This window comes from Cyprinodon tularosa, unplaced genomic scaffold, assembly GCF_016077235.1.
Source record: "Cyprinodon tularosa strain WSP-4 unplaced genomic scaffold, ASM1607723v1 ctg37, whole genome shotgun sequence".
In the NCBI taxonomy this organism is placed as follows: domain Eukaryota; kingdom Metazoa; phylum Chordata; class Actinopteri; order Cyprinodontiformes; family Cyprinodontidae; genus Cyprinodon; species Cyprinodon tularosa.
In genome coordinates this window covers 1,610,215-1,624,917 of record NW_024039085.1, presented here as the reverse complement: position 1 = coordinate 1,624,917, position 14,703 = coordinate 1,610,215, and the positions used below count along the sequence as shown (strand labels likewise).

The 14,703-nt window shown below is 38.3% G+C and overlaps 1 protein-coding gene across 1 annotated transcript in view; it reads right to left on the bottom strand.

Annotated features, from left to right (window-relative positions):
• Window positions 1-14,703, bottom strand: part of wdfy4 (WDFY family member 4) — a 71,637-nt gene that overhangs the window by 18,554 nt on the left and 38,380 nt on the right. Inside the window, exons 42-53 of the mRNA XM_038296454.1 lie at window positions 12,889-12,966; window positions 12,597-12,788; window positions 11,874-11,940; window positions 11,476-11,690; window positions 9,120-9,268; window positions 8,921-9,035; window positions 8,111-8,196; window positions 7,967-8,029; window positions 2,550-2,592; window positions 2,304-2,423; window positions 1,876-1,999; window positions 1,695-1,801 (exon numbers count right to left, since the gene is read on the bottom strand). Of these exons, the coding sequence (XP_038152382.1) occupies window positions 1,695-1,801; window positions 1,876-1,999; window positions 2,304-2,423; window positions 2,550-2,592; window positions 7,967-8,029; window positions 8,111-8,196; window positions 8,921-9,035; window positions 9,120-9,268; window positions 11,476-11,690; window positions 11,874-11,940; window positions 12,597-12,788; window positions 12,889-12,966 (1,359 nt within the window). The remainder of the gene's footprint in view (window positions 1-1,694; window positions 1,802-1,875; window positions 2,000-2,303; window positions 2,424-2,549; window positions 2,593-7,966; window positions 8,030-8,110; window positions 8,197-8,920; window positions 9,036-9,119; window positions 9,269-11,475; window positions 11,691-11,873; window positions 11,941-12,596; window positions 12,789-12,888; window positions 12,967-14,703) is intronic.

Genomic DNA, 14,703 nt, shown 5'->3' with positions numbered 1-14,703 from the left:
GGGGGTGAGTAGAAAATGAAGGCTAATCATGTTTTGGGTGTACTATTCCTTTAAATTGTTTAAAGCTTTCCTTGTAAGCTTTATCGCCTTTGATACTATTATTTAAAAATGGATGTAAAGTCTTGCACAAGTATGAGTACTTTTATACCTTTTTACTAGAAGAACCACACATAATTGTATACTAAATTAGGATTTCAAGTGTTGTGCTGGTTCTATACAATTGTCAGCTGCGTTGAAAGACAATGATTGTGAGGAGATTTTGGAGAAAGGGTCTTATGTCACACAGTGAGGAAGGATTAAGGATGGAAGTTTGTAATGTCTTAAGACCAAAGATACCTTTAATAATTATTTGACAGTTTCAGAAGTTTAGAATGATAGGCCGTTTCTCAATATGCGTTCTTGAGCGTTCTCGTGTGCTCGTGTACTCGTTACACGTCATCAGCCTCAGCCCGAGTACCGTTCCAATTCTCGAGAACGCCAGATCGAGAACGCACCAAATCCCTGGATGTTGTTCTCGCCCCGCCCTCTTTATCAAGCATGCATCAGAGCAGACTTGTGCGCTCTTCAAACTGACCGCTTCCCCAGAATGCCCCGCGGCCGCAGCTTGATTCGAGACAGCGCTCACAGTGGTAGGTTAAACATTCCCTTTTCTGCTGCTGTTGTTCTTCAAAAGTACGTTTTGAAATCGTTTGAGGCGATAACATTATACATTTAAGCCTCCCTGTGTGGCCTGTTTACAGAGTTAGTACGAAATTTAAAAAAAAAAGTCCGACGTTGAGCGGACCAGAGTGACCAGCAGACCTCTGAGGGTAACCGCAGCCAGGGCTAATGTTACCCCATCTGTAGTGCACTTCTCTCTGTCTAGTTATGTGTGAACTACCGCTCGTTCTGATGGCGGTTTTTTACTTTAAAAAAATTACAGAAATTGGCCGAATTAAATGTTTTTTAAGCTTTAGAAATTAAAAATATTGTTTTCAAAATGTTTTGTGTAGGGAATAAATAGTTTTGACTGTTAAAGAAACGCTCAAGAACGTTGCATGTGATGACGTCACGAGTACGCTTCTGTTCCAATACACATACGTGCTTGCGTGCTTGCGTTCTCGTCAAGTCCGATCTTCCTGCGTTCTCGCCAAGAACGGACTTGACGAGAACGCGAGTACATACTCGCGTTCTCGTGAATTGAGAAACGGCCATAGTGTCACAGTGGGATGCCTGCTACAGGCCATCCCTACCTCTTTACCTTCCTTGGCCGGGAGAGGTTAAGAGTAAAGGATTTTACCTTCATCCTCCAGAATCCCATGTGGCTGTCATCAGATTTCAGCAGCATTACAGAACATGCTATTTATTTTCTGTTGATTATGACTAGCTGTTGATAGCAATATGCGTTGTTACTGTTTTATTGCCCAGCCTCTTTGAGTCTTTTTATTTTGAAAAACATTTGACAAAGTGAAACGGTTATAAATACAATTGACAGGAGCAGTTTATGTTAAATGAAATATGTGCATTTAGAAGAAAAGTGAAAGTCTGAGCACTTTTTTTCAAATTTGTTAAATTACTTTAAAGGATCATCTGCTTCTAGATATATAAAAACGCAAAACTTTCTAATTTGTTTGTTGCATTGTATCATGTGAGCTTATAGGTGTAAAGAACGTGAAATTCTCAATTTCAACCTTCCCAGATATGTTTGGCCTCACCTGAAGTGCCTTAAAAGTGTGGGAAAAGGGCTCCATTCTTACGAGGAAGGAGGCCACAATGATGGCAGAGGAGTAGTGGGTACAGTAGTGGCAACGTGTTGACAAAGCTGTAAGTGAGAGACAGCCATATTAAAACAGTAAAGAAAAAAAAAGGAAGAAGAAGAACAAAAAGTAAAGACACCTTCATCCTCTGTGTTTTCCACCTCTTCATATCTCTCCACAAACATCTGTTTCCTCTTCTCTGTCTGAGCTCCCATTGGCTTGGACAAGTCACGGAAAGTTGAGGCATTCGACAGATCCAGTGTCTATTGACGATGGAAATTAATTAAAACTAATGCACAATAAAAATGTGTAAGAATGGGGAACTGCAATGATTATAAACCAAAGGGTCATTAATAAAACAATCAGAAATAAATTACACAGATCAGTCATTCTTTAAATATTACTTTTTTTGAGAAAACTATTAGCAGAAAGGAAAGAGCTTGATAGTAAAACACTTTTTCAGTTCATGTTATTTCTGTTCCAAGTTAAAGGAGAGGGACTGAAGCCAAAAAGCCACAGTTTGCAGACCCCTGGTCTAAAACAGCAGTACCATGGGTTGGTTTCTACCTCTGATTGATAGTCAGCCACGATCCAGGGGAAAACTGGATACTGCATCAAATCATTGTATGTCCTTCCAGCAATAGTGTTCAGGTGCATTAAATACTCAAAGTTGCTCATCTCGCCTTTCTAGAGAAAATCAAAACCAAGAAACAGACACCAAACTTTGTAAAATACAGGTTCTTAAAGTACTGTAAGTGTAAAAAGATTTAACTATTATGTAGTGGAGATACGCTTCATGCGTTTTTACTTTACCTGCCATTTGACAAGGGCTGTCTTTTCAACCACTGGCATTTTTCTGAAGCACAATACAAACAAACACTTTGAATTAGCAATAGAGCCAGAGCAGCCCTTTCAAGCACACAATTGCATTGCTTGCCCTGTTGCCTAGCAGCCAGATTTAACCAAAGCCAGAGATGAGAAGCAGCAGCAGCAGGAGCAGCAGCACTTTAAGGCTTTAAGGACGTAAGAAGTTTGTGTACACATCTGTAGGAGCAGTTAAAGAGGTAAGTTAGCAGGAGAATCTCCACCAGCGTAAGTTAGAAGGATTTCACACGGACATAATTGTGGTGTTTAGTTAAACCCGGTCGACTTATTCCTTCAAAATGTTTCCTGCTTAACAGCTCAGAAAACAAGACATAGCTTATCATGGATTTTTGCCCTGTCTGTAATATCTTACCATATATTTAGTAGAACAGAAACTAAAAAGTGCAGAATTGGAGCAGTTAACATTCACTGTAAGTAACATGGCCATAAAGTCAAAGGACCTCAAGTGCTAAGCAACAGTAAAAAACAAATAAGGAGGGTTCAGCATTCAAATTTCAAGTGTTTTTAGAACTTAATCAAATTCTGGACACAGGGAAAATTAAACAGCTGAAATTCAAAAAAGTACAACCTTTATGTGAAACATTTCGAATTAGAATTGCAGCTGAATTTTAATATGAATGTAAAGTTAAATCTAAATATTTAAATGCATTGCATAAACAGCTTTTTTTTTATTCTATTTTAGGTATGTAGGATAACCAAAATGATAAAATTTTGCACTTCACAAAAAACATATATATATTAAAAATAATATAATCTTTTGTAGATATTTTCCCCTGTTTTCTTTAAAACCTGAAGCGGATAGGTAATGTCAATGTCAATGTCAAATTTGTTTATATATAGCACTTTAAAAACAGGTATAAAACTGCACCAAAGTGCTTTACAGAAAAGACAACAACACCAACAAAACAGAATGTAAAACACTGCTTCATTTAAAAGAATAAAAATAAGTTTTAAGAAGCTATTTAAAATGATCCAGGCTATGGGCGGATTTAATTTGAAGAGGTAAATGGTTCCACAGAATTGGAGCAACAACAGAGAAGGCCCGAACTCCTTTCCACTTAAGTCGTGTCTGAGGTACTGTCAGTAATAATTGATTATTAGAGCGTAGACTTCTCGACACAGACTGGAATTTTAAGCTGTTAAGGTTAAGCCCAGTGTTATCTAGACCTCTGACAGATTCAGGTTTATATTGGTTTATCTATAGCTATATTGACTGATTATTCCAACTTCAAACACCTGGAACTCCTTAACAATGATGTATCTCAAAGATATAATATCCATAAAATAAAGGGTTTATTGAAATGCAAATAAAAAAAATCCCACTGATTACTGATAAGGGTTTGAATAACTTTTGACAAAATATTATTTCATAAAATGTAAAATAACATTTATTCTTTTGTTATAAACTTCATCATAAACACAGTCTGTCTCATTTAAATATGTATCAATAAATGTACATTCAATTATTTTGACTTGGATTTGTAAATCCCGAGTTTAAATGACAGGTTATGAGTTCACAGGGATCACCGCTGTCATCATTTCATTGCAACACTGAGCCGTTTTTGTAAAAAAAACATAAAAAGATATATTACCAACAACACACATTGGGGCTAGTGTTAAGCATGCAAGCCATCAAATACTATGTCAACGAAAAAGTACCGGGTAGCAGCGTCATACTGTGTGCATGTTTTGAGTAGGAGGAAAATAGTTAAATAGTTTGCATCATTATAAAAGAACATAGGGTCGTAATATTAAAAACAACAACCCAAGACATGAGCTTGAAAGATAAAGCTTGGGCCTAAACTGGACTTCTAAATGCACAATGAGCGTTAGCAACAAACAGACACATTACTTAGAAAGTGGCTTTAAAAAAAATTATAACCAAGACAGAATCAAAACAATGTGTGTGAGCAAGTCACAATTTTGTCTGGAAAAAGGTGCAAAATGTATAGAAACTACTTGAAAAAAAAATGTAGAAGGATACTAAAATCTCTGCTATGTCACAGGTATCTGCCATGCAACCGTCCCTCACTGCAGCGTCTTCAGCTTGATTCCAGTTCCTGGTACAAATAAGATGTTTCTTGTTCTCTTTGCCTTTCTTCTGGCTACCTACTTACTTTACAAAAAGGCCCATTAGTGCCTCAAAGACCTTTAAAAATGGCAATGCTTGCTAATTTTATTCTGACATTTATCAAGAGAAATAATTTTGGTAATGTTAACTGAAATCTAAAAATGATATGAATGATTTAACCCAAGACAAAAAAAAGTGTAAATATCTGTTTCAAAAAAAAAAAAAAAATTAGTTTAAAAGGTGAGTTTGTATTTTAAATGTATCCACCGTCTAGCAACGACCAAATTATTTTGTAGCTCTGCACTAAATCAATCATTGCATTTGGCTCGGTTTGTGTTATCTAATTGGAGGCAATAATTTCATGCAATAGTTTCCTATAGGAGGTTATAATAGGAACAAGCACCAGCAGATAACCTCTCTCATCCTGAGGATGATGAATGAGGCAAGAGAGGGCCTTGGGGTGTTACGCAGACACAAACAGAAACACACCTTGCTCTTTTAGACAGGGAGGGGAGAAGAGCAAAGCCCTCATTAAACTCCCAACATTCCCCAACTATCATTTATCAAAGTCCTGATTTGACTCTTTGTGTACACAAACACGCATATAACACACTGCATGGGTGACTGTCCAAATACACACACGCTATTTATGATCGAAAAGAGCCCAAAAACAAAATCAGTTGAGTGTTGATAACATCAGAGCACTGTGTTTCCTTGCTGTCGCCTCACTCCTATTGTTCCCCTGCATTAGCCTTAATTAGAGAGTAGTGCTCTTAAATAGCCCCATGGGCAACTGAGGGTGAGCACACTAATGCAGAGACAACGCTGTGACACACATGCTGCTCAACTTCTCATTCCTCAGAGTGCATGCTTTCCCCGCTGCCCCCGGCCATACAAAGACCCTTGTCTTTGAATAAATCACATCAGCCAAACATGCACGTAGTTACACATTAACATACACAAAACACATTCATTTCCTAGAGTACTGCACGCATGCTGTAGATCCGAACATGGTGCTTTAAAAAAAGTAATGTCCAATTAAAGGTTTCTTCTGTTCTTCTATTTCTAGCATAAAAAAAATATGCTCAGTAAATAAGAAATAAAAACATGTTCAAGTGACGATTCTTTTTTCATAATGATGAAAAAACATATTCATACTAACCTCATCCTGTGCAAAAAAAAAAAAAAAAATGATTTTAACCCTCAAACCTTTAAGTGGACATTGCTACCCTCAGTGGTAACAACTACCTAGAAGCAGTTCTGATGGCTATCACAATTTTGGCCCAATTTATTTATCTAACTTGTTTATACTCAGTCGCATTAGGGGATTTTTAAGCATAACTGGCCTTTTAATAGTCACACCACAGCATTTCAATTTGATTTAAATCTGTATTTTGAATAGTCCAATGCAAAACCTTAATTCATCATGGGATTTTCTTTTTTGAATCAGATCAGCTTCTTAATCAAACTTTGGTAACAGCCTAATTTTATCAATAGATTGACCAGAAATTCTCTTTCAGGATTATTCAGGTAGATTTCATTGTTTCTTTAATAATGGGAATTTTCCAGTGGTAGCAAATCAACCTCACACCATCATACTACCAGCACAATGTTTCACTGCCAGTGGGATGTTCTGTTTTATGTTTTTGTTTTAGGTGAGTGTTTGTTTGTCCTATGACACCTCGTTTCCCAATTGTCTTGTTGAATCTGGCCTTCACTGAGGCAAGGGAGGTCCTTAGAGCTTTAGATGTTTTTCCTGAGTTTTTTTGAGCTCCTGAATAAATCTTTTAGGCCTACGTGAAAAGGCGTTTTTGGCCAGCCAGTCAGAAAGATGCCCTACTTTTCCATGTTTTCTCCTTTTCACTGTGGTCGTGAGCCTTGGAAACTGCTTCCTAACCCCTTTAAGGCTAATATATAGTTGTTGATTTTTCTAGATATCTTCATTTATTTTTGTTTTTTCCAGTCACTTTCCTGTTATCAAACATCTTGGACTAAATCACTTCTTGACTCTACAGGTCCATCAATTATCAAGCCTAAGGTGAGTACCGATTTTTTAAATTTTATGACATAGCTTGAAAGTAATTACTGTTTCACATGGGCCAGGTTGGTTTAGACAGATGTATTCCTTTCATTATGGGTGTTTTATCTACTCAGTTATTTTTGTCAAATATTAAATTTGGTTATAATGAAATATTAAAGTGTAAGAGCAGATGTCAAAAACAGGAAGCTGAAGTAATCTGCCGGATGCTTTTCTTTGCTTTTCAGTACGATGCCCAAAAAAAAGCAAACAAATAAAGAACAGGTGACCATGAAGTTTGCCAGGAAACAATTGAAGATAACTATGGACGGAAGCTATAGACTTACACTTAGCAAGATGAGATTAACCACTGCCCCAAGATGTCTCAATCTAATCCAGGTATCTGAGCTGAACCTTAGTCGCAACTATATCAAGAGGCTTCCTGATGACATTGGGAGGTTGACATCACTCAAATGGCTTGATCTACACACCAACAAGCTGGAATCTGTGCCCGAGTCCATAGGCAAGTTGGTGGGACTTACTCACCTCAATCTATCAGACAACTGCCTAAACTCTGATGGCTTACCATCCTCACTGGGTTTTCTCTGCAACTTGAAGACTCTCAACCTTGGACTGAATCAGCTAAACTCTCTGCCTCCCACCTTGGAGCGGTTGGACCAACTCCAGGAGTTATCTCTGTTTGATAACCTTTTTACTAAAGTACCTGATTTTGTAGAAAAAATGGGAAACCTCACCAAGTTAAATCTCAGAGGAAATCCTTTAACATCTGCTCAAGCCAACACTGAGAAGACGAGCAGGAAGCAGGAAGCAAGGAAGTAAGGAAGCAAGACAAGTTAGTGGTGTTTGACAGCAGCTGTGAGAGCATAGGGATGGATTGATGACACCAAATTCTGTTGCTGCATTGACCCAGGATGTTCTGAGAATTAACGCAAAGAAGTGAACAGTGAACTCATCAACCATCACTGATTTGACTAAAATTGAAGAAGCAATTTTAAAAGCAGTTCATTTGAATTTCTAAACAATTCATTTGTGTTTTTTACACGAATAAAACTGATCTGATACACCAAATAAAAGCAGTTCTTTTTACAACGTGATGAGTTTTAACCTCAGACAGAGCTGGCTGAATGCCAAGTGTTTCTCCTTGGAGCATTTAGGAAGTCTCAATGTTAGACTCTACCAGCATCATCAAAAGGACAGTAGTGAGTTTATAAGGAAATAAAGAAAGATAGTACTTACTTTGCATTAGCGATGACCTCAGCAACTGCTCTGCCTTTTAATGCTGGCACCACAGTGCTAAGTCTGAAGAAAAAAAAAATTAAAGGTCTAAGTGAATTGTCTGACAAAACCTTTACCATCCATGTTTAATTCAAACCTTGTTACCTTTTATATGCAGAGACGTGGTCTTTATTCAGGAATACAAGGAATGCAGAGTGTCCATTTTTCATGAAAATCTCAATGGCATTGTCCTGATTCAGCAGACAGATACATTGGATTTTTAACAAGAACATGATAATATTTGTTATCTTATGTTCATGTGGAGCATCTGAAACAGCTGCACTTTTTCCACATTTTTTATTATTTTATTATATTTCCTTATTCCAAATGGTTTTAAATTAATCAAGGATAGGGTTTTGAAAAAATATGGAAATGTGACTTCTTAATTTTCGTTTATATTTTTTAATTGTTTAATTTTTGTTCGGATTTTTTTCTTTTCATTTTTTAAAAGGTTCATAATTTTTCTTGAACTGTTTCAAGAAATAATTTTTCATGTAAAGATTAAAAAAGCAACAAAAGATAACTTGTAAGTATTTAATATAGATTCATGTATAGACTATTGCAGGAGTGGTGGCTTTGTGGGGCATATACTGTAGCTTGGAATCCTGAGGTTCTGAGTTCGAGCCCCACTCCCACAGACTGCCACTCTGAGCAAAGACCCTTAACCCCACACTGCTCTCCGGGCACCTCTCAATGGCAGCTCCCTGCTCACCAAGGGGATAGGTTGAATGCAGAGGTAAATTTCTCCAAAATTAAATCAATAAAATTCAATGAAAAATATATATATTTTTTTTTTCTTGTGTTGATTATGCTCCAAGTTTCTTTTAACCAATGTGTAATACGTGGAAAAATTCTCTTCAAATTTGTGTTGTTGTGATAAGAGGAAATATCAATAAGATTAATCTGATGACTCACCTCTAAAAGGAAGCGCATGAAGCGAGCCTCCTTTATATCCTCATAAAGCCAGCGCCTGCAAGTGGCTGACGGCAGCTCTTTGCTCAGCATGGTGGAAATAAAGGAATCCTTTACGCTGGCAGATGTGGACATAGAAGAAGCCCTGTTTACTACATTATGTTGACCTAAGAAAACTGCAGCACTAGGAGGGTTGATGTACCTGCTCTGGAAGTGTGTCCTGCAGCAAACATCTCCAGCAGAGGTCAGAGTGAATCCCTCACACAAGAGCAGACAGTCCTTCCCAAAGAGCAGCAATCCTTCAGTCACCCGGAGGCCACTCACCATCACCACAGACATCTTTGCCTGTATCTGCACAATGGGAAACACATAGACACCAAATCTGTTCACAACTCTGCTAAGTATGAATCTGAAGGCTTAAAATAATAGGTTTTGCGGATATGACAAAACTCAGTCTTCTCCTAAAGGTTTTCATAAGCTTGAGTCACGCAGACCGAAAGATCTTTGACTTCTAGGGGTAAGAACTGAAATAACATGACAGAGTCTGATTTACCTATTCAGAATTTTAGCCTAAATAAAATTTCAGTTTTGGTTCAATGGTATTGGAAGTTTCTTCAAAATGCTACATACACTCCAATTAGATTACCAGGAAAACAGCTGTTTTTCTACTTTATTATCCTGTGTTTTTTACCCCAAAACCCATCTCAAGCTTTTGATGCAGAATAGCTCCAAACTAATCGTCTGACTAGACCAACAGTTCAGTAAACGTCTCAGGACATATCTGATAAACTTCCTAAGCTTATGTTTGCTTCTTTTTTTGGCATCACTCACAAAACCAGTACGCATAAACAGACAAATGTAAACATGTGGGGATCCAAAGACGCCTCTCTTTGCCGCACTTTAAACATTTTCTTCCCCTGTGCTACCATCCTGTAGGTGCTGAGATGAAAGTGGATTGTCTAGCCTGGCTACTAGAGATGGAACTCAGTTAAAAGTCAGATTTAAAGGGCGATTTTGCTTTCCCACACTAAATACATGCACTTCGATGGAAAAGTACACAGTTAGTTTGAGATAATGCAGCTGCAACAAAGATTTATCTTTTTAAGGTCTCATGCATATCTTTATTGAGGGTACCAACAGATGTGTCTATACACTGAGCCCCATATAGGAAGCTCTGTGCACACAAGAGCATTATTATTCTCTGAGGGCATTACACGGCAGACCTGCAGGAACTTCTTTACTTGATTGATCGTTTTAATCATTATTAAAAAGCGAAGTTGAACACTTCATTATCAGATCTGATTGATGGGTAGGAGAAGGACCAGCCCCGTTTCTTCCTGGGCCACAGTGGATCCACATACTGCTCTCAGGGCTGGCTGTAGCTAATGCTAACTGCATCGTGATAATGCGTGGCTAATCTTATTGTCTCTCTTGATTTCACAATGAGTGGATGCACCTGGGTGGCTTAATGCTGCGAGTCCACTGGGAGGCAAGCATCCTAAAAAAAAAAAACACCCAAAAAAACATATGGGGTCCCAACAAACCCGGAGGGCCCCCACAATTTATACTAATCAAATCAAAGTCCCTTCCCCCAGACACGCAGCCACACACTTTGTGGACAAGGAGGAGGTCCTGCTTGGCCTTTATTAGGAGAATTAATCACTGCCACAAACACAATAGCAAAGCTGATAAGTGATCAGAAGCTGTTGTCTTAAAGCACGCAGAAACACACTATGATGGATGCGATCACTTATCATGTGAAGGTGTTTAACAGGAGTCAAGGTGAGTGAGTCCTCACTGGACTATATCGTTTAAGATGACATCAGACAGCACATGCTGTCACACATAGCAAGCAGATTAAACTAGCAGAATTTATTATGAAAAATTAAATCCAAAACAATAAACTGATTTCCTTATCTTTGGTCCAGACAGATACGCACTATCAGCTTGCAAGCGATTTAGCTGGCGATGTGGAAGGAGGGAAGAGGAGGACTTTTATTGACTGAGAGCCTAATGTCAGACCATTGATTTCTCCCCACACACATTATTGCCATAATCACACTATTGGCTCTGGCAAGCTAATTATGAGTGGGTCTCCCTTTGTGTGAATGTTCGGCTGTGAGTGTGTGTGCATTTTTCAGAGCTAATGACTGTGTTCATTTGACAAGAAGCTCAGCGGGAGACGAGTGCTGAACCACTGCAAGACAACAGGACACACCAGCACACATCACACACTCACTAAGCGGATGGAAGACAGCTTGCATCACCTCCTACTGCTTTTATTAATACTTCTGTCAGAAACATTAAAAGACGCGGCTGGTTGCCGGAGCGATCAGAGGGCCCTGTCAACATGCGCATGGTTTCTAACTCTCTGTGCTGAGCCTCAACATTAAAATATTTTACTAATGAGGAAAGATGAAGTCCTGATGGCAGCGCTGAGCTTCTGGAATCCCTTCGTCTGCATCAGATAATTATGAATGTGAGTATTAGAAGAATTGGGAGGAGATGCACTTGTATTTAGAGTTGGCAGACCGAAACGCCATCCAACGCCACAGTACCTTCTCTCCAGAGTGCAGCTCTTGGAGGATGATCCGCATGTAAGGGCAGTCTTGTGTGCTTGAGCAGGGTTCAGGGGTGAAAAGGTCAGGCGAACCCTCCACGATTGACGGTGTCTCATTCAAAGCTGGGAAAAACGTCAGACGCTCACAGCTCTGTTGTCCCTCTGCTTCATCATCTTTAACCTCTGTGTCAATGTCACACAAGATCTTTGGTTCTGTAAAAAAATACATTAAATAATTCATTTTTGAGGGGCCAAGGAGAGATTTGAATGATAATATATGTAGGTTTTAGTGGCATCTTGTGGGGAAATGTCAAAATGCAAGCAAATTTCTAATCTACCATGGTGCAAATGTAATTCAGGTTTTTAAGCTGATTCTAAACTTTAAATCTTCTTTACCTGTATCGTCATTTTCCCCAGTATAGGTCTCTTCAGATCTTAAACCTAGACCCAGTGCTCCAATCAGCTGCAGTCAAAAAAAAGACGTTTGGCAATTTTAAGTATCACAAAATCAAAGTTAAAACTTTAAAAATAATATCTCAAATTACAACCACAATATCCAATGTATATCTTCGGAACTTTATGAGATAAATCAACAAAAAGTAAAACATAACTTAAAATGAAAGGAAAAGGTAACATGATTTTAATGCATGCTGATACACCAGACAAGAAGAGCATTTATCAAAGAAGGAACCAGAGGCTTGATGATCCCCTTCTATTTGGAGGATCATGCATTTGTTGTTTCAGTGTCATGCTGTTGTTCAGCAGGGAGCTAAAAAGGAGCTAAAAACCCTACAGATTTAGAGATTCTCCTTCTCATCTGACAGTATGACTCTAAGCAGTCAGCTAGAAAATAATTAAGTATAAAACACATACCCATCAAAGTTCAGACCTAAATTTTCAGATGCACTGGAACTAAAGAATGCAAATAGTACTGATGTTTAAATATAAAAATGGTCTATCTGCTTCTGTAGTTGTACTTTGTGTTGGTCTACTGTTTACAAATAAGATATAAAGAGATATTTAGGGTCACAATGTGTAAAGATAATTATGAGTGAATACTGTTGCAAGCCCCAGTTCTTGTTCTGAGTAGGACCTCGAGTCTAATCTGAGAGGCTATACCCGTTTGGATTGTCTCATGGCTTTTCTTCGTATGCGTAGCTTGGTCCTATTGGGTCCTTCAGCAGAATCTTGTACCCAATCTTTGCTCAGCAGCACCCCAGGGCCTGGGCCGAATATTGCTCTCTCCCTCAGCAGCTCGGCCTCCAAATGCAGCCACTGAGAACTCACACGTTCCCACATGGCAGTTTGCATCTGGGGCAGAGAGGAAACAAAAAGTGACAAAAATCACTGGATAGAAACCAATTTTTTGGGTGTCTGAAAAAAACCCTAAAGGACAGATTTCATGCCCAACCTGTAAGTGGTTTGTCCTCATGTTTTCAAACATACTGTGGCCTTGTTGGCGATGACCCTCCATGTAGGACAGAAACTCCTGCAAAGAAAAAAAAAAAGAGCAAAAACAGCTGCAAATAAAAAGAGATAAAGCACAGTGATACGTTTAAGCAAAGACTGCGCCCACACTCTCAAACAAATAAATGCAAACACGCATAATGGTGTTGTTGTCTCCTCATGCAATTACAATGCATTCATACAATTACATCTGTGTTAAATTGCATTCACTGGGCAAAACAAGCTAGTGGCAACAGTCCCACAATAACCTTGTGTTCAAATATAATCATTTGTTGGTGTGATCTAATTAACATTAACATTAATATCACCGATCCTCTCCACAGCCAGAGCCAAGGTTAGTTTCTATGAGCACCTTTATTGTGTGTGTGTGTGTGTGTGTGTGTGTGTGTGTGTGTGTGTGTGTGTGTGTGTGTGTGTGTGTGTGTGTGTGTGTGTCTGCGGGTGCTTTTCTTTTCTTTTTTTAAGGTCGATTAAAAGAGAAAAGCAATGAAAAACTCCCCAAACAGAGCCGTGTGTTGACACTGCACAATGCTCTTGTTCGACACACTGGGATCATATTCCGACTGTTAACTGCTTCATTAAACCCATCATCACAGCGGTGTTCGCTTGGAGACTACTGAAACAACATGTGTCCATCTTCACAGCTGACCCAGGAAAGCCGTTTAATTGAGTGAGCGAGTGCGCAGTAACTCTTTATATCGAGTATTATTTACAAATGATACTTTTTTTTTTGCATAGGGTGGAATAAATAAAAGGATTAAAAAAATTATTCATTTATTTCAAAGCAGCACAATAAAGGAAAAACACTTCAGGGGAGCAGATGCACCAGTTTTAGATGACTTACACGGTGAACGTGTTCATAGAAGTGAACAAACTTTGACAGGCTCTTTGTTGAAAAAAACAAATTGTTTTCTTAAATGGCCGGCTGCCTATCCAAATGAGAAGTTGCACCGGGAAGGAAAATAGAAGATGAATTTAAAGTGAGATTACAGAAAAATAAGGAATAATGAAGTTTGCAGACTAGAGGCACGTTGCGACAAACAGCAAGTTGGCGTCATCGTCTCTAATTTCATTCCTTCATTTGGACAAATATAAGTAATATATAGCATTAATTACCCTATTTAGCAGATAGGAACCTCATTGGCTTTTTAAAATGCTGCATTAAATACATAACTCATCTCTTCCCTCTGCAATTAACATCAGAACATCGCGCTCATTTCCATTTTAATGACTTCCCAACAATACGCCACCTTTGACGATAAGGCAACATAATGTCAACTTCATTCTGAGCTGGCAGTGAATGTGTAATGAACTTAACGTGATCATTAGTGCTGTTAATTATCTTTCTAATATGAGGACACAGATATGATTATGGAAACTGCAATCGCTGATGAAATAAATCTCTGGAAGGATTGCACTGAAGCTTAACTGAGGACAAAGTCTGCTTATCAGTTTTATATCCTCCTTCATTACCTACAGTAGATCTATTGAAATGGTTATAAAAATAGGTGCTCTAAAAAGACCCCCTGTCAAAATGCCAGCTTTAGTTTAACTTAAAAAAAAAACTTTGAGAATTATTTTGCAACTTACTCTGCTTTTAATTTAAAATAAATCCTATACAATTAGAAAGTAAATAAATAAACACACAGCTGGAAAAAACTGGCTGTCTAAATCTGCACATCCTCCAGACTAGAGTTACTCTGATACTCCTTTTCATTTAGTTTTATTAGCTTCAAATTTTTCAGAGCTAAACTGGATG